Source organism: Diadema setosum, chromosome 1 (assembly GCF_964275005.1).
Source record: "Diadema setosum chromosome 1, eeDiaSeto1, whole genome shotgun sequence".
Taxonomy (NCBI): Eukaryota; Metazoa; Echinodermata; class Echinoidea; order Diadematoida; family Diadematidae; genus Diadema; species Diadema setosum.
In genome coordinates, this window is record NC_092685.1 from 45,096,576 (window position 1) to 45,123,407 (window position 26,832).

The 26,832-nt window shown below is 37.4% G+C and overlaps 1 protein-coding gene across 1 annotated transcript; it reads right to left on the reverse strand.

The window, feature by feature from the left end:
• Positions 1-3,418: 3,418 nt before the first annotated feature.
• Positions 3,419-19,793, reverse strand: LOC140231145 (uncharacterized). Its single transcript, XM_072311297.1, has 3 exons — positions 19,190-19,793; positions 9,733-9,902; positions 3,419-3,984 (listed from the first exon to the last, which is right to left on the reverse strand). Exons 1-3 carry the CDS (start codon positions 19,791-19,793, stop codon positions 3,505-3,507), a joined length of 1,254 nt encoding a protein of 417 aa, XP_072167398.1. The 3' UTR covers positions 3,419-3,504.
• Between the last annotated feature and the right edge of the window lie 7,039 nt (positions 19,794-26,832).

Consider the following 26,832-nt stretch of genomic DNA (forward strand, 5'->3'; position numbering starts at 1 on the left):
TAACTTAGCAATACATAATTACTTCCACAGTATCTTGCAACTGAGCCAGTTACCAAATGCACATCGCTTAAAGACAACTACAGATCACTCCTCAACTCCTTGAATATATCAAGTCTGTATAGAAAGCTGAGAATAATGTATATATCTCATTGGTTGTTTTCAACAACTGGAATAAACTACTATTGCAGGGCGGCGACCAAACGTTAACTGATGAGTAAAATCATAACTTCATATGTTATGAATTAATATAACGGATTCTCAACCATATCTATGATTTGGAAATCCTGTGATTATGAAATAAAAACACACATGATTAATAACATATCAATATGTGAAACATAACAGAGAGAGCAAGGGAGTATATGAAGTAGAATAATTCTTACCTGTATAGAGAGCAGGGGGAGAACACATCTGGCTTGATCAACACAGTTCTGCAAAGTGAAGAACTTGTGCTGACCCACGCCAGATGATGTTCATTCAGCTCTCAGGTAAGAAAGGGATTTGTTTACCAAACAAACGCCGGGTGCGTGGTCGCCTGGTGGCCTTTTCATCAGGAAACAAAAGAGTTTACCAAGGAGGGATCTTGAACTCAGACTAGAGCAACTGTATGTTCTCCAACATACCCGTGTTACATATATATATATATATATATATCATATCTGAGCCATTTGCAATGTGGGCCATCTCTAATATCTGTCGTGGTTTGTTTAATAATATTATGTCACTGTACATGTATATAGTCTACATAATATACAGACAACTTATCGTCTGGAAAAAGTTAAGGCATTTCATTTCATTTCATTTCCAACGAAAGTATGCAATATGACATTTGCATATAAAGAAAGTAAAGTACAAAGTAATTGGAAATTTTGCAATTTATTTTCTCACTTTCAGCATGAAAACTCTGTTTAAACGAAGAAAACTTAACCTTACGAAGGAAAAGAAAGCCAACACCTTACTAACGCACGTTCAAAAATATAACTAACTTCAATTCCATACGAAAAGAAGGGGTATTATAATTATAATAGATTATAGATCGATGGGGTTATCGGTACAGTGTATAGTCAGATAGACAGATACATATGAATATAAAATAAGAAGAGAGAGAGAGAAAAAAGAAGAAAAGGAAAAGAAGAAGATGATGATGGTGGTGAGCGAGAGAGAAGAGGGAAATGGATTTGTTCCGTCACGATGTGGAATACGTGTTGTTGGGGAATCGGTTTATAGGCCTAGCTTTACCAACTGTCTATGTGTATAATTGGTTTCGGATAAGTTAATCTACTCGTAAAGTGCAAGCTCCGTAAAAACACAACACACATCGCACGCCGTGAACACCATGAATGCCTGCATGTGCGGCATTACAATGAAACGTCAAACATCACTAGAAACAACATCGAGCTCTGGACTTCAAAATATGAAAGAAATAATTGGAAATCATCAAAACTTGCAGAGTTGACACTGTACACTCTTTATTCAATTTTTCAGTCTTCATCTCAAATTTCTCAAAAAGTGTTTTTGAAACATAATGTGTATAATTCAACGTTGTTTTGCTTTTTTACCTATTCATCTTTATCTCTATATTATACACATTAAATGTTAATCTGGGGCCGTTTTGCAGCTTGAATAGTTTGGATCTAACGTATCTTCATTAATTAGATAACTGCGTGGCGCTCCTCAGAAACCTTGAAGATTTAACATGGTATTGACATTTAAACGATAATGATGGTTATGCGTTAGGAACACTATATTATTTCTTTATTGGTCATAAAAATCATTATATAGCCTCGACCATCGATCCCCTTGCTTTTGAACGAAATGTGAATGTGACACAAACGCCATTCACATGAAACGAGGAGATTCAAATGTGTCATACGAATAAAATATCGATATATGTGATATTCATATTGATTTGATGATATACCAAAACGTTGTGTGTGATCTTTGGAATGTCTGTTGGTGTTTTGTCATATTGTCAGTACGGTTAAAAGCAACAATAAACAAACAAAACTTCATATACAGATAATTATTTATTTACAATATCTATGTAAAATGCAAGTGGGTGAAATAGGACTTTTCTTTGCTTGATTTTCTCAAATAACATTCCATGAGAATTGAGGTCATTGGTTCTGAATTTGAAAAGAATATTAGATGATGATTTGCAGAGACACAATTTGAAGTGATGGTGTTCTTTTGAAGGGAGTTATCTATATCGTATGTGATGATTCTTGTCAATAGTTTCTCGAAGTAAAATTCATAATTTACCAAGTTTCACTTCACTATGACCAAAATCAGTGTGCACGATGAAACATGCTTGTAAACTGCCGGCGGAAAGGCAGAGTAATATACCCGGCGCAAATCTGCCACAATGTGGAGTTATGTTTAAGATATTTTACTTGTGCCGGGGAATGTACACGATACCGTTAATTCCGTGACATAGACGCACTATGACCGGCTGAAGCACCAATGAAGAAGTCTACACAAAGTTATTCAGCGTTTTTGTTTCATGTTTTTATTAAGAATATCCCCGGTTTTCATTTTATATCAAGTAAAATGCTGCATCAGATTAATTGACCCTTGTAGTTGGAGGTGAAGAAATTAAACTCATATATTTACAATATTGTGACATGAAATCGCTGCATTAAATCCCGCACATCATTGATTTGGTGTAACGAACGAACGCATATTTTCGACAGATTCAATATTGCAAGGCATGCAATAACTACGGGACAGTCATGCGACACAAATAACGAGTCATCTCGAGTGAGATATTTTCTTTGCCGTACTTTGTCCTCTTCTTGGACACACGGAAAATTGCTTCGTTTAGGTCCATTTCCATATATTATTGTTGCTAATGTTATGGCAGCAGCTGAAGAAATAAAATAGTATCGGAAATTAGAATTTGATAGAATTTTATCCTGGAATTTTGATGAAATCATGATTTTTCTGGATTCGTTTGTTTTGTTGTGCAAGTTCCTAATTACAGCATATTAGCCCAACCGTTTGTCAAAATCACTCCGTTTCCATTGTACTCTGATAGTAAGCATATGTCATAATCAGATAAATATGTACAGGTATACAGCTGAGATATAAGAACAGAATAAAGTCTTTTTTTTCAAATTAAATTTCCCTTCCTGATGCTACTGAATGATTTCATGAAACAGGAAAATAACACACAGTATTTTCCTCGCAGCCATTCAGACATGCATCTCAGAGACTTAACAAACGCAAGCCTCCTTTGTCAGCAGAAATGGCTATTGGTAGTGCCTTCAACATGAAGGTTGCGATAGTTTGTCTCACGACTTACTTCATGATCGTTTTCTGATCACAAGAATATTGCAATCTAGGCAAATCTATATCTATACCGAATCAAATCAACAAATTAATCAATGATATGCATCAGTTTAAAATGTTCGTTGGGCTGAAGCTCAAAGGAATAGAATACGCAGGGGCTCCACGGCAAGAAGTTCAGGACGATTTGTGATGATGTGGGCATGACAGTGAGCATCATTTCACGGACGGCGATACCGGTGTGAACGCCGACACGGCTTCGGGGTCCGTCGATGCTGCCAGCGAGAGGAGATGGTGCGGTTGGTGCATTAAGGGTCTCGGGGAACTCTCCCCGATCAGCACACCTTGGTGCGACGACGATATCGACGTCGACGTCGAAGACAAGGAGGCTGACGATGAGATGAGATGATGGGAGGGTGACGCGTTGTCGATCGACGAACGCGGCGATGGCATACGCGGCAACATAATCGGCGTAGTCAACGACGTCGTCGAAGGTGCGGCGAAAGGCGATATCGCGGAGAGAGACGATGACGGCGAGGACGACGACATGGGACTGATCGGCGCGTGCGGGGAGTGCGCCATTGCTGCTGCCGACGACGGCAGAAGGTTCGGCTGGGCAGACGGCTGTGCCTTGGAGTCGATTCCCTCCTTGTCTCGTCGTTCTCGAGCTCGGCGATTCTGAAACCAAATCTTGACCTGGAAGGAAGGAAGGAAAAAGGAAAAGGGAAAATTTAATCGAAGAATAAGAATGAAACGACTCTAATCATGTACGCCTTAACAGTTTATTGTACCCAGTCTCTCGCATTATGTTGTGATAAATGAATCTCTTTGGTCTCTCACATGTTTGAGTCTCTGTGTCAGGTGGATACAGTTCGATCTATGAATACCTTGTGCACAGTTTAGTGAAATTTTTATATTCTGCCCGGTTAAGAAAATTTTGAAGTACTAAACAAATCAATTCAGGTTCATTCCTTTTTCATAAGCTGACTGATAAGTCCAGTTTGTTTGCTGTCCTTATGTGAAATGATAGCCTTCCTACTTTTTAAACAAAATGTTAAATTGAAAAATATCGGTACTCCAATAACAAACTTATTCCAAACGGTTCATTGTTGAGTAAGTTGTACATGTCGAGATGTCGAGTTATCTGACCTTACTCTCTGTTGTTTGTTAAAAGGGCATTTCCATTTCTCTGTAATTTTACATTTTAACATTGGGTTTGGTTTGTTGGGACAACGGTTAAGACAGCGATGTCGAATATCTACAATCCTGTGGTGGAGTTGAAGGAAAACAAATACTGGTAAGACGACATGAGACGAAAAAAAGACAAAGTGTATTCCTTTTCAATGAGATAAGTTAAGTTGAATGATTAACGAGTAGCGAGAAAGAGATGCTAGTTCACTGCGCGATGTGGAAAGAGGTCTTGAGGGAACATTCAAAAGATGGTCTTCAGGCGGACAAAAGAGCAATAACCTAAGTCGGATTTCTCTTAGCTGCCAAATAACGTCAGAGGAGAATCAATTCTTTGAATGTCATGTCAGTTTCTCTGTTGCCTATCAACCCAATAGATTCCTCGCCTGTAGACGATTTACTAGACTTCGCCAAAGTCAGTTTGAACAAAACGAAGTTGCGTAACTGCGTTGCCTGCCTGTCTCTTAAATGAAAGCCGAGGATATTATACATTTCTGCGCCGGAACATCACATCATTATCATCCCTTTTGGGAGATATTCAACAATGCCTGATCACCTATTAAACAAGTCATTTCGAGCGTTCTTTTTTCACTCAGCTAGGTCACATCATTACTTGTCATGATTACGTAGAAATCCATCGAAGTGGAAAGTGGAAATGTCATACATGGTGACATCCTTTATTGGAAATCAATCGTCGGCAGGAGAATGAGACTCTATAAATGTCACTCCAGATGTGTATACAGCGTCTCTATGGACCAGGGACGAATAGTGATCATGTAAAGTTGCGGAGTTTGCATTTGCCACATACACGTACTCTAAAACCTAATTAATCGATACTTGCGTAAGTCACTTTTTCAGAGACCTTGTTTCACAGAACAATCCTTAAAAATTGCGAGCAAATTCTCGAAATATGTGTTACATTACCCCTAGCAACGACAGCAAGAAAAATATAGCAAAACAACAACAAAAAAAAAAACAGAGAAGAAAAAAATATGTATGTATAATTATCTGCGAAGGAAAAAACACTTCTCTTTTTATATTGCTCGCAGTTAGGTATAGACGCCAAATGAAAAGTCTGAAGCACTTAAAAAAACAGAAAGTGTATAACTTATATTCCTTTTGTCATGTCACAACTGTTCAATGAGGAAACCTTTTGTAGTATAGAAATCACATACTAAGTAGGCCTTCATTGATAGATTATAAAATTCTAGCCAAAAAAAAAAGATAATGTACTAAAGATATCATGCTGATTATAACAACAATATGCTTATTTGAAGTATGTCAAAATACGATGAAATAATAATACAAAAGGTTGTAAAGCAAATACGCATAAATTCCTGTGTTTGTGTAAATGTGCGTGTCAATAGTTTTGAATGTCACGGTAGATGTTCCCCGACTGCTGACAAATCTATCTAAAGTTCCACAAAACTGGACGAAAGGTGTCACAAATTTCTGCGCGATTCACTGCCGAAAGCAGCCACGTTAGTCATGCGCATTAGTCATTCATTGTAGTGAAGGCAAATGTAATTTGGTGTACTTTTCGTGGCGGACGACCCTTGCCTGACCCGATTCATTTTCATTTCACTTCTCATGTATGTTTAATCACGAGAAAAAGCGAACAGAGAGTGTCCCTTTTTGCATTCGAGAGGGGAGAGATAGTGGAGTTTAGATTAGCCCACTTTTGATTACTCTACAAATGTCATCACTTCAATCTTGGGTAGATAGGGAACTTACGTCAACACGCGCGCCGGGTAAAACAACTTTATAGGAAGAGAATGATAAAAGAGACAGATTTAGGGACAGACAGACAGACAGACGGAGAAAGCCGGAAAAAAGAGGGAGGGAGAGGAACCTTTTTTTTTTTGTCCATTAAAAAAAGTCAGCCAATCGACTGACATACCTGACTTTAATCAACGGCAACTGATGAAGACGAGTTAATAAAAAGGATTCTTCGTTCGGTTTTAATTAGTCACTCGCGGAGTTTGCGTCCAGACGCTGATACCAGTGAGGTGTTATCGTTATTGGATAATTACGGCGCGTTGAGGCTAATGAGCCCGGACCAGGCAGAGTCCGAGCACATTGAACAGTCAACAGATGTAATCTGAAGTTGATTTGAAAATGCCTCCACAGCCAAAGGCTAACTAGTCGAGGCAGTCGATAAAAGGGAGGGAGACAGAAGCTAAACATCAACAAAAACTAAACCTCGAATCAAGATTGACAGCCATGGATATATTAGGGGGCAATATCCTATGGCCAACACTCCTCTCATATAGACACTTCCGAAAACGGAAGCATTGATTTGACGAGGGGTTCCTTTGCTTGGCATTTGTTTGTTTGTACATTTTGTTTGTTTGTTTGTTTCGTTTGTTCTTTTGCACTGTATCGCTCTCGTCCTAAAGTTCGATCACGTGACATTCTGTTGTTCCTGATTGCTTCTTAATAGTTTTTTTTTTTTATATAGTAGTGACAGCAAAGTGATAATGCCGTAATTCACTGTAGAGAATGTATATCATAGAGGAGTTTTGCATTTTGTCGGAGCGTGGTTACATCATACTCTGATGGGATATCGAGTGCGCCGAAATATTATGACGAGTACTTGTTTAATGTATATGTATGAGACAGTAGCTTCACTTCACTCCTGAACTTTCAGGAGGTGGAATGCTAGAATCACATTGTTGGAAGTTGATGAAAAAATGATGACATGAAAAAAATGACAATTATGTTTTTCTAGTGTTGCATAACAATATGAAACATTTCTGTTGTTTTTCTATATGATGACTCCAAATAGTGTTAATATATCTCTGCTGAACAGTTGAGCCATCTTACACGATGAAACAGAATATAAGTCAAAGTTAGCACACACTGATGCAGACCACATCTATCTACAATATGCAGTAAATGTAAAAAAAAAAAAAGGATCGCGATGAAAAACAAAAACAAAATAATGTCTACGAAATCTAAGAGTGCGTGTTCAGTACCGACGGCAATTGAGGCGATGGAGACTGATAAAGAAGTGAATGACCTGCGAGACGTTAGAAGTCCCTCCTTTTTTTTTAATAACAAATATTACTTTTTTTTAATAGTCTTGGCCGGAACTGAAAATTGGAATGTCTGGAGTTATGACAATGATATGAACCACTGGTACCCCAAGATAGCTGTTTCCGGCCTATAGGTGGCACCCAAGTAAGCCTCTCTTGATCCGATAGGAAGGTCACAAGATAACCACTTTTGGCATGTCGCTTTCTGTCTGCACTGACGTTAAATAAAAACAAGTCAGCTGATTTCAAAAAATGAAAAAAAAACAACAACAAACAAACACTCAATTCAATCTAGTATTTCTCCAGCCAAGCAAAGTAATTTTACTTATTTATGTTTCTTTCTTCTTATATATATATATATATATATATATATATATAATATTTATATGCATATGGGTGAAAGATTATGTAATCATTGTGTGTATCTATATTGATGGTGATGTACGACAACTGTGACAACCCTTATAAATTTTTGCCTTTGATATTTTTATAATGCTAGGGAGGATGAGTGATCACATCTTGGAAGGATATCACGACGATGTAGTATAAATGTGATGGGGGATTAAACCAATTTGGAAACCTGAGGGCCATATGTTTACAACCACAAAAAAAGACAATGAAATTGTTCTTGAATGTAAGAACTAAATTTGCCTCTGATATATACTTGAAAACTGAAAAATCGCTTCAATTCTCGGCTATTGTATATCGTAATTGTAGGATTTCTGGGAATTAACTCTGGAAAGAGAATCAGAAACGGCGGGAGAAGGTGAAGAGAAAAAAGGAAAAGAGAGAGGAAGAGAAGGAGATGGAGGTATATGGTAGAAAGAGAGACAAAGAGACAGGGAGGGATTGTTCCGAGTTGATCCGTCACAGACCGTTCTTGGGGGTGAATCATGATGCGTAACTATACTGATGGACTGAAGGCTTAAGTCATCTTCGTCACAAAGACTCCTCAATCGGCGTTACAAAATGATCAATTGTCGAGAAAGCAAAGCTCTCATTTTTTGTTTCTCCTGCGTCTGCTCCTTCTTCTCCTGCCCAATTTCTTCTCCCCCGCCCAAATTCTGATTTCCAACAAATGTATAGGCTTTACACCGAACTATACGCAACTTGTTTTTTGTCATGCTTGCAACAGGCACGTTATTGACCTATCTCCATCAACAAAAGATTGTTGGCTCTTCAATTTTGTTGTCCTCTCTGCGGCTTAATTGTAACACTGTACCCCCATCTGATTTATTGCGAGAGTGAGTCATTCCTAAATTGCGCGTGCCATACAAGTAGGAACGTCACTCATTCTTTTTTTTATGATAACTCTGTGGTGTCATGGTGATCAAAGTTTGTTACAACATTCTACGTCATCAGCCATCAAGCTACTTGTGTTGGATGTTACCGTGTAGTAAGAAACAGTAATGACCAGGCAAAAATTTCGCTACATGTTTATAGAAAACTGGAGATCTGCAAATAAGATTCTCGTATAGGCCAAGAAACTTATGAAGTTGTTCCTCCATTTTGGATGTTGGGGAATATGTAATTAATTTCAATTGATTTCATTGCGAAAAATAACTCTTTTTACGGGAAATTTCAAGTTTGTTTTTTAAATACTCTGTTCAAGTTGCATGTTTGTTACCGAACAGACTTTTTCTTTTAAAACTCTCAGCTTTGAGGTCGATATTGCGCTAAATATTCGAGTACGTCGATCAAGGCAAAGGAACATATTGTTATGAATTATGATGAATTATTCGATATCACATAAATCTACCTATATCATTAACTGAAGTCATTATCATATTAATACATTATAAGAAAAAATTCATTAATTAACAGGAAAAATCAGACATCTGACCTCTTAAAGAATAGATACCACATCTTATTCGAATCGTTTAAATGAATATTCAACTAACAGAATCGGCTAACGAATCCAAGCAACCTGGGGGGCATTTCATAAAACTTGTTATCAGTGACAACTGCCACATTTCTATGACAAATTTGCTCTCAGCCAATCAGATGCAAGGATTTCAGTAGCTTGTCACATCTATGACAACTTGTCACTGATGACAAGTTTTATGAAACGGGGCCCTGCTGAATGTAATTCAAACACACGTCCATCAAGGAAGGAAAGGACGAAGAAACACATAAAAAAGGCAAAAAGATATCAAACTGCCGAAGATTAACAAGTGCATTATTCACATAGTACATTTGAGACTAACATAACATTTACCCGATTCTCAGAGAGATTCAGCGCCGTTGAGAGCTCAGCCACGTCGATGCTGCTCAGGTAGTGGGTGCAGCGGAACTTCTGCTCAAGCGTAGCCACCTGCGTCGGGGAGAAAGGCACCCGGGGGTTGCGTCCCAGCTTTCGCTTCTTCGTCCCGTCTTTTCTCTTCGTGCCTATTAGCCGGGTAGGATTAAAAGAAAATACTCGAATAATTTCGCTCTCATGTCTTTCAGTTGATTTCAAGTCATTCCATTTAAATATGATATTTTAAGCGCATTCCAACCTTGTATTGTCAAATATCTCTCTGATAGAAATGTTACGATGATAAACTCACTTAAAATTTGTATGTAAAGGATGACATAACAGCAGCAAAGGGAATCTATTCGCGTAAATTTTCTTCATGATTGATTCACATTTAAAAATGATACGAAGCATGAATTTACGCCAAGATGATAAAAATACGCACCCGCCCTCTTCAATGTGATGTAATTGCAATTGTTTATGACGTGAAGCACCGCATAAAATCATACAAAACAAGCACACAAAATGTTTCAGTCTTGGCTTGAGATCGACGTTGGATCAGGAAATTCAATGAAGCCTTGGGCAATTAGAAAATATTTGCATTACGACAAGGAGATAAATATAGTGAAATCTTAATCCACATACAAATCAATATTTCAAGAAAAAAAAAACATTCGCTTCATGTTTCATTAAACATTCAATCTAGAAACACTTAATGCTTAAATATGACAATATTATTCTTCCATTCATTTAAATTGTCAATCAATTGTTGTTATATAGTCCTCTCTCTCTCTCTCTCTTCATATTCATAGAAACCTACAATACAATAGAAACTATTTGATTATCGAAACTATTTGATCGATCCTATAAACAATACAAGAAAACAAATTATAAATCAAAAGCAAAGGTAAATCTGTCATGGAAATCAAACACATTGTCTTAATCTCAAAACAATGTCCTAAATATCAAAACCCTGCAGAAATACATATAGATGATGTCTGGTGGGTTGGGTTTTTTTTTTTTCAGATAACACAGACTAGTACTTCGGTCCAACAGAAATATCATTCAATGAATAAAAATGAAAAAAGCTGCTAGCTAAAACTCAGTATTTTTGTCTAAAAATTCATTGCCAATAATGTTCTTCCAAGAAAAGGCGGTTGTTTCGAACGCCCTCCGGCTCACTGCTGGCGCCTGCAGGTACACTTATAGTGATGATAGCCATTGTAATGATTTGTTTACTGGTTCGTCCGTCCTGCGGGGAACGGCGGCGAGGAAGCAGAGTAAACGACTGCTCCAAGACACGTCGCATTGGCATAGATCTAACGACTTTTTGTTCAACCCTCTCAACACCAAACCCTGATGTTGCACTCAAACAGGTTGCGTTGGGACTGGCAGGCTTAATGTCACCAGGTCGATCGAGTATGGTATGGAGGGGATTAACTTGCAAAGCGTCGTCTTCCTGATGCACACAAGTTTCTTCTTTTCTCATCATTTTGTGTCGATTAACACGATTAAGGTTATATTTTACACAAAGTTGACCAAAACATTATAGCACTTTGAGCTAGTTTTCTATTTCAACATTATGCTTTGCCGAATCCACAAACGCCGAGAATAACTCCGGAACTGTGGTTCAGGAATCGCTGAACAACGTTATCATCCTAGTAGTTTCTACTGCATTTAAATTGTAATTCATTATTACACATTTTCACATTGCAAATTTTCAAACTGTTTTTTAATCTGCTTTGCAATTAATCCGTCCACAGTTTAAGCACAAAGTAAGGAATTATAAACTTAAGGAGTAGAGCCCCCAAGCGGTAGTGTTGTTGAAATAGTTCAAAAAGGTATGGCCAGTATCACTATGCTCCCGTGAATATCAAAATAAACTGCCCGTGTGATTTTTTTTTTTCGTCGTTATGGAAGAACAGAATGAATATAATTAGCATAGCATCCAACACGTCCTTGTGGAATTGCATTGCTGATGCAAATTTCTAGAAAATGTCTTGCTCACGTGGTCTTTGGTAATGAGGATGTCAACTTCCAGTGGGGAAGATTGACGTGGATACAATTACTGGCAAACAGAGCAAAGCAAGAAGAAGTCGCCGTCACTATCTTTCCAGCAACAAGTGATAAAAATCAACGACCGTCGTTGCCCTTTACACACGCACGCGTGCACACGACACAAACAAGTACTCAGCGGCACCTCCAGCGCGCCGAGCCACCCGCCGCGGTGCACACAGCCCGTCCGCAGCTCCAGTGAGTAGACAAAGCCACGAGAGACCCCCTACAGCAATAAGTCCCGCTTGGTTTGGCCGCAAATTACTTCGCGTTTCTTTCTTTTTTTTTAAACATACAAATATCTATTTTAATGCCCCACCGCGGCAGAATGAATGAACAAGGTGGTAAGGAAAGCGCTACACCTAACCATCAATACACATTCAGTCCTCTTGTCAAACTCTGCGGGATGCACGGGTCTTTCAAGGCAAACTTTATGTACTCAGACCACTTCACTGAAAATAATCGTCGCGTATTGAACCGTTCGCGCAAATGTTTGTTTATCGGTTGATTCGGCAATTTACAACTAATGAATGTTTGCTTAGCATTACAGAGCACATTCAGTAGTAAGGTCTACCCCCTTTTTTTACCTCTCATTTTAGAAACGCTGAGTGTGCTGATGCGTTCCTTCGATAGCCCTAAAGGCACCGAGTGAGAGGTACGAATGTTGATACAATATTCTAACAATTACACAAGAATCAAGTGGTGGTCCGTCTAATGCTAATTTCTTTGAATCTCCTCATAAACGTATGACATAGGGTCAATGTACTCAAGAATAATCAATTTAAATGGTGATTCACATCCACCATTTTGATTCAAAATGTTAGTTACTCCCTTTATGTCTATAGAATTTCGCTATTTGAATAAACAAACAAGGGACTTCTTTGAGTATGCGATATTATACTCTTTTGCATTAATGACTTTTGTCCATATTACATGAACTGCGATTAGGTGACTTTTGGTTGAGAAGATGTAGAGATGGTAAAAATACATTTCAATTCAGAATACCTTATTAGCTCTTTTACTGAGTTTTTGACTTGAGATTTGAAGCACTTCTTTTTCTTCAAACGAAAATAGCATACGAGCGCCAACATTAACAAGCATAAAAAGCCTCTATCCCTTTTATTCTTCATCATGACCATTTTTAGCCTCAAAGTTTCACTTGATACTAAAAATGAGATAGATGAATGTACATACACATGAATTTACTTTCAAGAAAAGAAAAATGCTTGGAGCTCAGTTGTTTAGTATATTTTGACATCAGTTCATATCATATCATATCAGAGAGGAATTCCGGTCCAGATAAAAGTTATTGTAATTAAAAGAAAGAGTGGAATTTCATTAGACAACAGTGGAAATTTGTTTAAACTCGGATTAAAGTTTAATAAGTTATGAAATTGTAAGTAAAGTTTTGCTGATTTAAAAAAAAAAACAACCAACCACCATTAATTGAACGGTCAATATGAATATGCAAATGAGTGAGTTGATAATGTCATTGCCTCGCAACTTGCCATAAAGTTTGTACACAAAATCTTGCAAATATTAGAATTCTGCATTGTAATTTATATAAGCCCCAAATAACTGTGGGAATAACTAAGGGACCGTTATATACTAATCAAGTTATCGAATTCGTATTATTTGAAGAAAAAAAAAAACAGTAACCGCTGTTCTATTTTTCATTTTCTGACACTTGATTTAAAAAAAAAACAGCTGTTTCTGATTCTAAGCAGAACATTTCGGTCTACAGATCAAACAGCGAAGATAAACAAAATGTAATCAATATCATGTAGAGTCGCCTTATCAGAAATTAAAATCTTATAAAAAATTGAATGGCTGAGTGAGGTGAAGTTCGCGAGCAACACTATAAGGAAGAATAACAGTTCATTAAACGCTTACTAAAGAAATTCATTCCTTTCTCGAAGAAACCAGTATCCAGTTGGGAAATCCCTGTAGATTAGAATAATACACTTTGAAACTTGATCTAGGAATGAGTCTAAAAATTCTTGTAATATCTTCTGTTAATTCTCATAGATCATGATATTCAATATGATATATGCAAAACATATTCTATGACATCTGTTACAAATTCTCATCGATCATGATAGCCACAATAATGGCCATGATAAAGAGTATCTTTTCTGCTGAAACACAACAGGCTTGACGTAAATGAAGACGTAAAATATTTGTGACCAGAAGTTATATAAGCTATAACTTCGCACAGTGTCTATTCATACACTAATATTTGCACATATACGCTTGGCTGTGTAGTATGTGAAAGTGTGCGTTTGTGAGCCCCACATATGTCCTTATTGCGACTTTTTACATTATTATGTTCGAACATGATGCTCCGAAGGCATTTAAAATCACCATCCTATATATATATATATATATATATGTTGAGTGAAACGGCCCATTAGAAAGCAAAAATAGGATTGCGTCTTTTGCCACGGTCCTGATTGATCGTAAAATTATCAAACATCCATCTTTGTTCTCTGCACAGACATGCGTGCAGTGCTGTGACTAATCATCAGACAACACGTACGCCGATCTATTTCGCCTCGACAGCGCTCACTACCGTTACGCTGTCTGGACCGTATTTATCTCCTACGGACAATGTTCTCTATAACTTAATCTGAACATTTTTATTGCTCATGCTATTACTGTGTTTTACTTTTAGTTAACCGCAAAACATGCAAGTCTATGAAACGAGCAATGAACAATGATGCTTCAATCTGTCGTTTTAAGACTGAAAGCTTCGGATGTTAAATTGCTTTGTTAGATCGGGGACTGGATTGTTGTGCCTGCCGAAGCCAACTGCCTGAAGTTGAAGAAAGACAGACTCTCAGGTTCAAATGATGCTGTAATAACATGGTGTATGCTCGTGCATCCTTCCACCCACCCCCATCCTTTTTGTTTTCCTCGCTCTTTCTGTTCCTATTTTAATCTTTATTTTCTACACCTAATGGCTCTAGATCTCGTCCTCGTGATTTTCTCGCTTTTCTGTTGATGATAAGGAAAAAAAGAATATAAAGCTGTAAATATAGCACAATGTCACCAAGAATCAAATGGGGATGAATTCTGATTACGTTATGATTGGAATAATCACCAGCAGCGAAAGTATTAAACTTTATACCCGAAGGGTAAAATGGCACTATCCATACCCATTCCTCATGCGCTTGTGCTTTTTCGTTGATATTCTTCCTTTGTGAACCGTGTCTTTCTTTCTTTTTCTTACAATGTTCTTTATTTCTTTTTACTTTTCTATTCTATACAAAGCTTCAAATAAAGTAGGTCACTGCATGAGAGCCAAGAAGTTGTAATCAACATCAACATGATCAAGTTATTACAATGAAACACAAACTATAGATATAGTTAAAGACTATCCAAGCCGATAGAAACAAACAGTTTAACTGTCAACATTTGTTACACATTTTGACTATGCACGAACAATAGAAATGAAAATTGCTGTAGATCTTATATTAACTAACTTTCCAAAAAGAGAAAGATAAAACAGAAGACAAAAAGAACAAAATAATAAAGACCCCTCAGAATTATGGGCTATATAGAATAAGACGTCTACTTACGAAAATGGTTGACAGAGACAAATCCATCCAAATACTATGAAAATGTCTTACAGCATTTTTCTGCTTCGCACGAAGAGATAGAATATTATGAGATTGAAAATAGAACCGGTAGCAATGGAATCAACTCTGATATAAGACTATAAATCTCATATGGTGTTACTGTGGTAAATCTAAATTTATGAAAAAATGCAATGAAGGCTGTCAGAATTTGTACAAATTACATCTTTTTAAAGCAATCACTGATCCTTTATTTATGCTCAAGTATGCCTATATAGGAAAAATTTGTTACCTTTAACATACTGTTTACCGTTGGTAACAGTGATTAAAAATGTCCGAGTTATAACATTTGATGCATATGTGTACGTCGGTTGTATCACAAAACATCTTATACCATATAAACATTTTGCAATAAAGCCTAAAATATAAGGAGATATCACAATTTTCTCAATAAACGATAACTGTAGACAGTTTAATTGAGAAACAATCTTGTTATAATTATTGTTCACATTTTGTATATTTATCGATTATACTGATTAACATTTTTACATTAGTGATTTCTATCCCTACCTCACATTTAAGAATGTTTTAAAGCACTAAAGTTGCGTTTTGGTTTCATCTGCAAACTGTTAATAGTGTCTTCAAGCTTGTATCGATTACTTTTCAAAAATATTTGTTTTATTCAATTCGTACAGTCTGCAATAAAATTAAACAACTCATTTTGGATTTAACGTACGAAACGCTCTGAATCATCTGAAGCAAAAATGCTTCTTAAAACCTTTTAGAAGAGTTAAGTTGAATTTTAATGATGATAGATAAATGCTGTTTCTAAAATGAATAATACTATTCACAGATATTTATTCAAATCACATTCATATAATTCATATATTATTATTTAGTGTAGTACTGACAACTACAACAGAAACATAATGTTAATTCATGGTCCCTTTAGGCATAGTATTACTTTTAAGTAAAATGAATGAATGAATGAATTTATTACCCAATGCAATAGCAATCATTGTACATGTTTATGGTCGTATCAGTTACATCAAAAAGCGAAGATAATAGGAACCAAAAAATAGCATGAATGCTAGTCAAGTCTGGCCCCTTACAGTTTATGTACTTATAAAGTATAACTATTTCTTAGTTTATTACCGTTCAGTAATGTATTACGATTACAAAATAAAACCAGGTCATTCGTGATTTCTCCCTCTCCCCTGCACTTGCAGCTGCTCTTTTTTTTTTTTTTTTTTTTTTTTTTTGTGAGGAATTTCTAGAGAATAGTTTTAAGTCATTTCATCAAGCATCATTACGTATGTTTATTGTGACTGCCCCTGCAACATGGAAAATGTCATGGAAGTTAAAATACAACAATTTACTGTATTGATATCTAAAAGGTTAACTGAATTTTGTTTGTAAAACAAGCTTTCCTAGAAACTCTAATTCTACTATAAAGCCTCTGTGTTGTTGGTGTATTTTTGTTTGTATTTTGCATTTTGCATTTGAAATTGAAAAAAAAGTCTTACTCGTTAAAGGACTTAAAAGTATTAATAACACGCCTTATTAAAATCAATAATGATCATTTGAAAAGATAATGAATAAAATAATGAAACAATATAAACAAATAAAGATAACAATGAGCAAACATTGCATTCCCCATTTATAACATCATATTTTTCCGACCGGGAGGAAAGAAAAATGAAAATATATAGAACAATATCTATGTGGGAGACTACTGTTAAACTCGCACACAGATTCCACAAAGAGAAAAGAGTCACCAAGTTAATAATTACAGGTATAAGCAATTTTGAAGTTCTACAAGGGAGGTGATTTGGAGGGCTTTTCTCTACTATACATAGTTATCAATAACTATGTCTAGTATGTAAAACAGAGAGAATGAAGCAATCTATGCAGCATCATAAACAAAACAATAAGTAATCTGTTTCATAATATGTCAGCGGTGAGCAACCAAGTCTGTATAATACATACACAAACATTATGTATTCAATCAATAAGCAAGCATCATTCTTTTTAGATATGATGCGAGTAGCATAGTTATATATATATATATATATATATATATATATGTGTGTGTGTGTGTGTAAGTGTGTTTTGTTTTAATTTTGTTTTTGTTTTTTGCTGTGACTGGAATTTTACTTCTATCTTTGGATTAAATTTTCTATTTCAGTCAGACGAAGTAAGAGCCTAACCGCCATGTTAATGAAGAGTAAAGTTGATCAATCTGATTTATCTCAAATTTGATTGAGATCCCTGGAAGATTTGACATTCGTTGTATATCAGACTCAATATCAAAACAAATCTTTATGATGTGAAGTCCCCCACAAGTAAACTATTACTCTGTCATTCTTTCAAGCTTCTGCTTTAGTGAAAAAAAAAATGTTTCTCTTCTGATCAGTGAATCGGTGTGAGTGTTTAGATAATATAAAATATGAGTATTATATGTCATTCCGCCATTAGCGGGTGATGTTGCCTCTAAACCTATTTTTATCCCCGCCTAAATTTAAAAACATGACGTGTGGAAATTCGCAAAGACACACACACAAAAACAAACAAACGCATAAGAACGCTATACAGTGCCGTTGTCATAGAACATTCGATCATGTGCATCACTTAGAGTATTCTTCCTTTAGGATGGGCGTAATTCATTATAACTCTTAAATGACACTGATGAATTCTTGTTCTGTATTATCAAACAGATTATGTATCATTTTGCCGAAGTTGAATTTGTAAACAACGCAAGGAAAGATTGTTTCAGAACTTTTTAGGGTAAACCCAGATCTTCATCTTACGTCTACCAGTGAGTTCGGGATGGCATGGAATTGCTTTAGCTACTGTTGAACAAAACAGAATAACGAGAGCTAATAGGCAACAGATTTTGCATAATGCTATAATCTTTACAAAATAATGCATGAACTGTGCAGAAAATTACAATGTGAATTTTCTGGTAAACATGAAACATTCGAAAATTCTGAGGGAAGTGACAGTTTGTAACTTCTGAGTTACAATCTAGAGCAAAGATAATAAAATACACAGATGGGAACAACGTTAAGGTATGTCATTTGTATTTCTGCTGCATCGCAGAGTAAATCAGAAAATGATCACCTATAATTTTATTATCATAAGTCTCTTTAGTCTATTCTCTAACCAATTCTTTATTTTGTCCAAAACAATGAGAAAAACAACTTTTCGGGGGGGGGGGTGAATGTCTTCGTAGTAACATTATGACTGTAATCATTACCACACAGCTTTTATCATCACAAGGAAAGCATGTTAGTTGATGTATTGTACGTACGCCAAGTTCCTTCTAACTTCGCGGAATAGACGTATATTTTAAGTACGCTAAACATTTTTACACACACATGCAAAGCAGTTGTCCTATCTATTGAGTGTGATTTCGGTTGTTAGTGTTAGATGGGGATATCACGAACACATATAGAGATTGATTATAGCAAGATTGTTGTCACTTGCTCCATCCTCCTCAGATGTACAAGCAAAAATACACACACATAAACCTCAGTTATCTTTACAAATTTTTGATACCAAGGCTTACTACTAAATTGCTTGTACTGATAACGTTTCACAGCATCATCTCTCATTGTTGAGAAAAGAAGTCATGATGACAATACCCCCAGATCTGAATCTTCTCTGTGAAAAAAGAAAAAATATCCGTTTTAAAACGAGTGCATTTTTTTCTCCTTTCCATGTGAATAATGTTGTTTGAATTGGCACAGTGTACGGTAGGACTACGGGTACTGGTGGAGAAAGGAAATGATGAGGATGCTTACGTGGTAGTCTTGGCGGCTTGTACCTCGTGCACTGGAGCCATGAAAACCTTGCCATGGGGTTGTCGATGACATCGGTGTCCGGCTTCATGTCATCTTCGTCCTCGTCTCCTTTACTCGTGGTCGAGTCTGATCGGTCAAGATAGTCCTTCGATATCGTGTATGATTTGTTGTTCGTGGTTCCATGCTGTTCGCGCCTTCCCATCTTGTGCTTCACCCTTATATTTTCGAATTTTTCGACGACGCCGTCGTTGATGTCGCGTTTTCCGAGAATACCGTCGATGCTGAAGTCAGTGACTCGGCCACTCCTCTTATCACCGCCGCAGCCTTCGGGCGACGTCGCTCGATTATTGCCCGCCATCGGTCGCAGCCCCTGCACCGCGCGTAGGTTCTCCATACTAAATGAAGTGGCCGCTGCCACTGCTGCAGCCGACCCTCCCGGGAAGCCGGCCAGCTGGCCCATGGTGGCAGTGGAGAGAGCGCCAAAGGAAGGCTGCATTCTAAGCCCGACTAGTGAAAAGCCCGAGTAGCTGGACAGTGGCGCCGGGAAGACCCCGGCGGTGTAGAACCCCTGCTGGAGCGAATACGACGAGTTGAGGAGTGCCATAGCAGCAGATGAATAGGACTTACGCGTTCCTCTATTTTGCTTTTCTCTCAAAAAGACCAACTCTTTTCACTATATAAAGAAATGAAGCTCGAAGAGGGACCAGATTTGAGGAAACTCTCTTCAGGAAGAAAGATGGCACCACAAAACCAGCAGGGAACAAAATAAGAGCTGTAATTTGTTGACTTTTAGGAGTCGGCTCCCAGCTGGCGAAATCTCAGAAACAAGAGTTTTCGTATTTTGCAGGCCTCTGCCTCTATCTATCAATCTTGCCACAGCAAGGCAAGTGCTGCAGTATATAATAATCACATCCAGGGCAACAATGCTACTGCCGCCAAATCAGAACTCAGGTTCTAATGTTTATAAAACATCTAGTCCATGACCGTGTCAACTCATGCACCTTTTTCAGCCAACTCGAGAAAGTTCAATGCGTAAATCTCCTACTCGACTACGCATGGAACAATCCGATCCTGAAACCATAAACACTCCACTCCTCAAGCATCAGGCAACCGCACACAACGACGCATGCGCACACGCCCACCTGCCATTGGTTTGACCTTCCAGGGGTCATATATCAGTGACGTCATCTGGTCCCAACTCCTGTCAAAGCTCTCGTTTGTTCGTCTTGTCTGTGTTTTGTCGCGTGTCAGGGGCGAGAGGTATTTATCATTTATCCATCCGGGGCGCCCTTTTAAGCGCCTGATTAGGCAAGGGGTATATTGGGAATCCATTGTTTTTCTTTGCCAGCAAGTGGTTGATAATCGCAGACATACTGCCTGATTCTCGAGGGCGGAGGATTTATGGCGCGCGACAGTTCTTTTTACTCACGGCGGAACATATCCTCTGCTATGTATTACATTCCGTTTTGAAGACACGACATGTAGCGACTGTCCAAATCTATGTCACTTCGCCCTATTCACTAACTTTACTCTGAAAGTATGATATGATATAAACGACGCGAATACTCGCCTGGATCTTTCAAACGTCGATGACTACGTCACAGAGAAAAGGTATAGTCATCGCAGTTTATGTCACTCTCGAGAAGCAAGGAATTCGAACAAAAGCAGGTTTATTCATCATGCATGACGTGAACACGTTTTTATCATTTCATTACACAATTGCCCCTGAGATTTTTTTTTTTTTTTTTTTTGCGCCGCAGGCACAATTTATATAAATTTCACACCAACACTGATTATAATTATTAAAACTACCATTGTTGATACATTTCCTCAAAATAAAAACGAGGATTATTAAGGGCAATGGATTGTTGTAAAGGTTTAGCCTTCATTCTAATGACAAAATGACAAGAATCTACTGATAAGTTCAATTACGTGGGAGAAATTATGAAGCAAAAAAAAAAAGACAAGGAACTCTATTACTTTCATACACGTATTTCCATGCATGCATGTCGCACGTTGCTCTTGCCTGAGCAGCAAAGAGTTAACCTACATTGCATGTGCCCGCAAGAATTCTTTCTAATACTATTGACAATGATGTGACGTAACCATGAGATACATGGCTACAATCACTGATTGCCTAGAGAATTCTATAGCAAATGAACAGCCTTATGAATGAATGAGAATGAATGTTTGCTTCCTTCAGTTTTGGACGTGATATAGAACGACAGACACATAAAACAACAAAGAAAACAACTTTGTGTATAACAATACAAATTATGATTTTACGTCAATGTGGAATGAAGGTAAAATTGATGGTGTTCTATTCAGTACTTCATGCAGTCAGGCGGACGTAACCTAGCAACAGTTTGAATACTACCATAGTTATACGCCAAAGAGGTACTATCTCGCGTAATACCTCCTTGGTTACACTGCGATCACATATCATGACAAGATTGCGCAGAATGCTCAAAGTACCATCTGGCTTCTCCGGTTAATTGAGCGAGCATTGTATAAATACACTTGTCAATGTTTTACTTTTATAATTTCAAAGTCAACTTTCCAATCTCCGCTCTTCCCCTCGTCAAAAAAAAAGAGAAAAATGATATTATGTAGATAAATTCTGAAACAGAGGCAACATAATTTAAACAATAGACCCACCAAATTAAGATAAAACTGCTTATAGTAGATATGGGAAGAATATTCTTTTGTTATTGTTGAAAGAATATAAACGAAAATGACAGTGTAGAACATAGTTGAGATGACTGACAAAATGACACAAAACAAACATCAACAACAAAAAATATGCTTATCATAACTCATTACAGTCTAAAATAAGGATCATATCAGATACAAAACTTGTGACAAATTACAATTGAGGAAAATGTTCCCATTTATTCCAGTACTAAATTATGCTGATAGAGGGTGTAACGACTCCGTCATAACCTGTGTAGAACAACAGATCCAAATAATGTTTGTATCAAAGAGCTGTAAGTAAAGTTTGACAATTTACGGCCATCTCCATGTTCAAAATAACTTGATACTGCATACTAAAGTCGAATAAATGGAATGGTTTACGTTTAAGTGAATTCAGACAAGAAATAAAAAAAATGGAACTCTCAAAAACTCCACATGTTATCATACAACTGTGATATTCGTTGCAACCATGCTGTACAAATAGGATAATGAGATAATGTCCTCGCTTTACGATTTTCCCATTAATTTGTGTAAAATAATGTCAAAATTATGTCAATTCAAAGTTCAAACAATAACTCAGCCTCCTGTAAAGTCACCTTTGATTAATTGTTACAACTCTTCAAAAGTCTGATTTGGATCACACGATTCGTCCATGTTTCACTTCATTAGAAAGGCAAAGGTATAGGACTGAGTGACGATTTGTATGCATTTACATAAGAGAATCTCAAGGCGATGGCATCATGACGTCATTAAGTTGGCATCACGTGATTGCGTCCAATATCTGAGGGTTTTTTTGTGGTTTTTTTTTTTGGGGTGAGAATACGTGACCCTCACGAAATCTGTACATAACCTTCTTATCCCTATCTGATTTTAACTTTTAAAGTGTCACTTTATTACTCTCATATTGAGGCCAATGCCTAAAAGTGGAGTAGATTCTACTTGAATTCTGAGATAATCAATTATCCCTGCAATGTAACAATTGGCTGTGTCAGGTTAATAATCTTTTTGGTTCTTTTTTGGTTAACGTTTCAAGATGAGATGGGTATAAACTGCGGCAAAGGCCATATATATTTCCTTCAGTTGGAATAACTTAGACATAAAAGTTGTCAAAGTCACAGTTGTTATAATCAATCTTAAAACTTGCACGCATATGTTATGATCGGTGTGTGTGCAATATTGGTTAACACTTTGCTCTTTGTGCATTACTTCAATAACACGTAAAACTCCTGAAATTATCGTCATTCCACATATTGCGTGAGTTTATGTCGCCATGATAATAAAAGTAGTAGCGTTTTGTCTTGTCGGGCAGAGTACCAAGTAGGGTCTATTGTATAACATGATGATTAGAGTGTCACAGACTACAAAAATTAATATTATTTGTTTAATCATTCATTCTAGCATTCTATTATGACGTAAGTGCTCATAGTTGCGAAGATCATCCGACTGGTAATTTTTGTTTGTCCTGCAAATGATATAAAACATATATTCCCCGACCTCACTGTTATGTCACATGCGAATTCTTATTCCAGGATCATTGATTAATCAATCAGAGACAGATAATCGGTCAAAATATAAATTGAGCAAGATCTGAGAAATTCTTCTCTTCTATATTAGTCTCCACGTCTTCCTACCCGGATCAAAGCGTGATTGGTGGTTGACATCATATTTATCTTGGGAAGAAGGTAATAGACTCTGAATTTCCCCATTCGCCGCACACCATAAACACGGACCATTTCGAAATTAAACCTTTTTGAATTATGTGTCGTGTTAGTGTATATCCCTTCATTTCATGGCTTGCCTCTATATACAACGATGGAGCCAGCGCCTGCACATCAAGTTGTAAAAGTTGAGCAGACCAAAACGCCTCGAATGTAAACTTCCTGGCAACACGCAGCATATGATTGTAGAGTTTAAATACCAATCAGTGGTTCTATTTCCTCGCCGTTCGTTTACGGGAGGACTTGATATATGCGTCGTGATACAAGCTTGGATGTCTCTTGATTACTACCCATCCCGATGCCCATATTTCACCATGGATTAATTTGGTGATTGAGCTACGGGAACGGACAAGTTTTCTCCGCGAAATCGCTCTCCGCCATTTGCGTCAAGACGGATCATGGACCCGCGCCGGAGCCGGGGATGGAAGACCGCGGCTCCGGTCACGGGTTCGAGGGAGGGGGAAAAAAAGGCGCAGTAATCCTGCGCGAGAAATCCTAAACCTATCATTAGCCACTATTTTCCAATCAAGAAAATGAGAATTGAGATAAGACAACAAAGAAAAGTAAGACAAGAGAAGTATGGCGGTGATTCGTTAAACAGGAAGATGACGAGTAATGGCGAGCCCAAACCCCTTAATGAATCTTGCAGGTAAGGAGACTTTATGGGGATATTGCAAGAAGAAGAAGCGCCGGTCGGGAGAATGATGACGGCCTTGTCATATCTGTATGATAACGCCAAACGACCGTCTGCGCTGATCAATCAGGGTAATTCGGCGGGAGATTAATTAGAACGACAGCTGAAAAATATGGCGCGAAATCGCGAGGCATTATTCGCGCAGTACTCTGTACTTGCCCGGGGTCGTTTGTAATTAATTAGTTCGTTTCTCTGATTGTTTTTTTCGGAACGGTGGGTAGCTAAGAGGGAAATATATCCCATAACCGCGGGAAAATGTGAGGATTGCTTCGTCTTCGGGCCATCAGTAACTTGTTACGATGATTAGGGGCCCGTTCTGGTAAACACGAATGGCATAGGGAGCATCATCACTTTGGGACGGATCTCACCCACTATCGGAAATGGTTGTTGCAAACAGTGAAGTAATGGTTAGGAGTTTATTGATTTAGTGGCGCGTTATCGCCTTATTGGATGTGCTGTATGTCAGTTATGCGTGTGATTTAATTACAGGTGCCTCTAAATTATGCAGATTTGTTAGGATACCATCGGACAAGTTCACTATACAAGACACCCCTATAACCTATGTCTGAAAGATCCAACAGTGCACTTAGAGTTTTCCCCTCTCTGAAATGATTATCCATTCTTGCTTGTAAAGTTTTTCAAATTATCATTTTCATGATTTGTCCTGCCTTTCTCCGAAGAATAGGAATTATATCTTATTCATCGAATTAGATTCCGTTCATCGCCACAGGGCACTTCTGTGAGTTCTCATGGGGTAATTGTATTCGACAGTCCAAGCAATCACATATCAAGGACGCAACACTTAATGAGTTTGCTTTTGATGGCCAAAGAAATCAACCGACAAAGCGAGAGTCAAGTCTTGGAAGAAATGAACAGCAAATTCTATTCCTCATCAAGTAATCTATCTAAATCTGAAACATCGGAAATACGAAATTAAAATCCTACAATAAAGACCTATATTTTGAAGAAAAATATGGTGAAAAAAAAAAGAATGAATAGAAAATGTGGATGGTAATTTCTGAAATTGTTTCCTAAAATGCCAGCTACGGCTGATAGCCGCGAAGAGCTGGTTTTAGCAACCTTACTTCACCTCAGCAGACAATAGCGTAGAACATGAAACGCATTCTCAATGCCGGCAGCAATCATATACCCCACGCAATACCCATGTAGCGGACTATGGAACAAGTTGATAATAACATGTGCTAATTGCACGCACATATTGGCTTTTGGGTGTCGACTTAAGTAATTGAAACCGAGCAGTATGCATTGCATCGATTTCTGGACATCAATGACCACTGGTCAGACATTCGGCAATTAGTCAGGAGAGGCTACGAACTGGACATAAATGAAACTGACCACAGCAATAAACATCATTACTCTCATGGCTTAACATAACCTCTGCATTATATTGGCCCGATACAAGGGGTTCATTATGTACTGTTCTTTTTATCAACCTATCTCACTTTTTTTTATCTCCCTGCAAAACAAGAGAGAACGTATTTGTCATGTTGTAATTTGTTGATGAAACAAAAGGGATAATTTGTAGCGACATCGCAGTTTGTTGGCGACCATATTTCGTCGATAATATCGATATGTTTAATGTGGCAATGAAATGAGAACACATTATCCTCTCGCCAAACGAATAGTGATAGGCCAATCTGTGTAACACTGTGACAATGGCGTGAGCGAGTTCGGGTTTGAAATCGATTGATGCTATCAGGCAACATTCGTAGTCATCATTCGTTTGAGGAAAGAGGTAGAGGCCGTATTAACGTCACTAGTCTGCGTAATGTGTGCGGATTTGAGTTCCTGTTAATTAGCGCTCGCAAAACACCATTACCAATCTGACCGATGTGAGGGAATCCGACCATCACTTGTCTGTGCCACGCTATATTGCTCTTTATCAGAAGTGGTGCACTACACTTAGTGAAAGTGACGCACCATTCATAATAATACGAAGCAATATGATACAAATAGTTGGGTAGAAATTGCAATAAAATCGGAAAGAGAATCATAAGAGAAAATGAAAGAAACTTAGAGTTTCTTTCGTTGCACGAAACGATGATATTGTTCACAATAAATTATCATTCGGGCAAATTAGATTAAATAATGATGATGTCTTCCACTGACGGTCAGCTCACACCACTTTTTTTTTTTTTAATGTTCCACTTACTTCCTTTTTTTTTTTTGATTAAATACAAAAAGACTCGACTTTTTCATAATCAAAGTTTAGGAAGATGGATATTATGACTTTTAAGGGAAAATAGATGTTGACCGAAAATAGTGTTTGGATCATGTTTCATATGTAGGCCTACTAATCAATGTGAGAGTTGTTGAGTCATAACATCAGCTCCCCATGTGATTTTTATAATTATTAATTAAAACTGACATCGCAGTTTTATCTAAACAAGTAAAGACGTTTCAAATGAAATTTCAATATTTTGCTTGTTTGATCTTTCTCTGTCATCTCTTGAACAAAAACAAATCGTAAACGTAACTCAGAAAGAAACTTAAAAAGCAGCCATTCGTGATATCAT

What these genes read in the sequence shown, in the direction of transcription:
- LOC140231145 (XM_072311297.1), bottom strand. Translation starts at nt 19,793, where the DNA reads ATGGCACTCCTCAACTCGTCGTATTCGCTCCAGCAGGGGTTCTACACC. An exon ending in CAAGCCGCCAAGACTACCAC is followed by an intron (nt 9,903 to 19,189) that starts GTAAGCATCCTC and finishes CCCGGCTAATAG; the next exon opens with GCACGAAGAGAAAAGACGGG. An exon ending in TGAATCTCTCTGAGAATCGG is followed by an intron (nt 3,985 to 9,732) that starts GTAAATGTTATG and finishes CCTTCCTTCCAG; the next exon opens with GTCAAGATTTGGTTTCAGAA.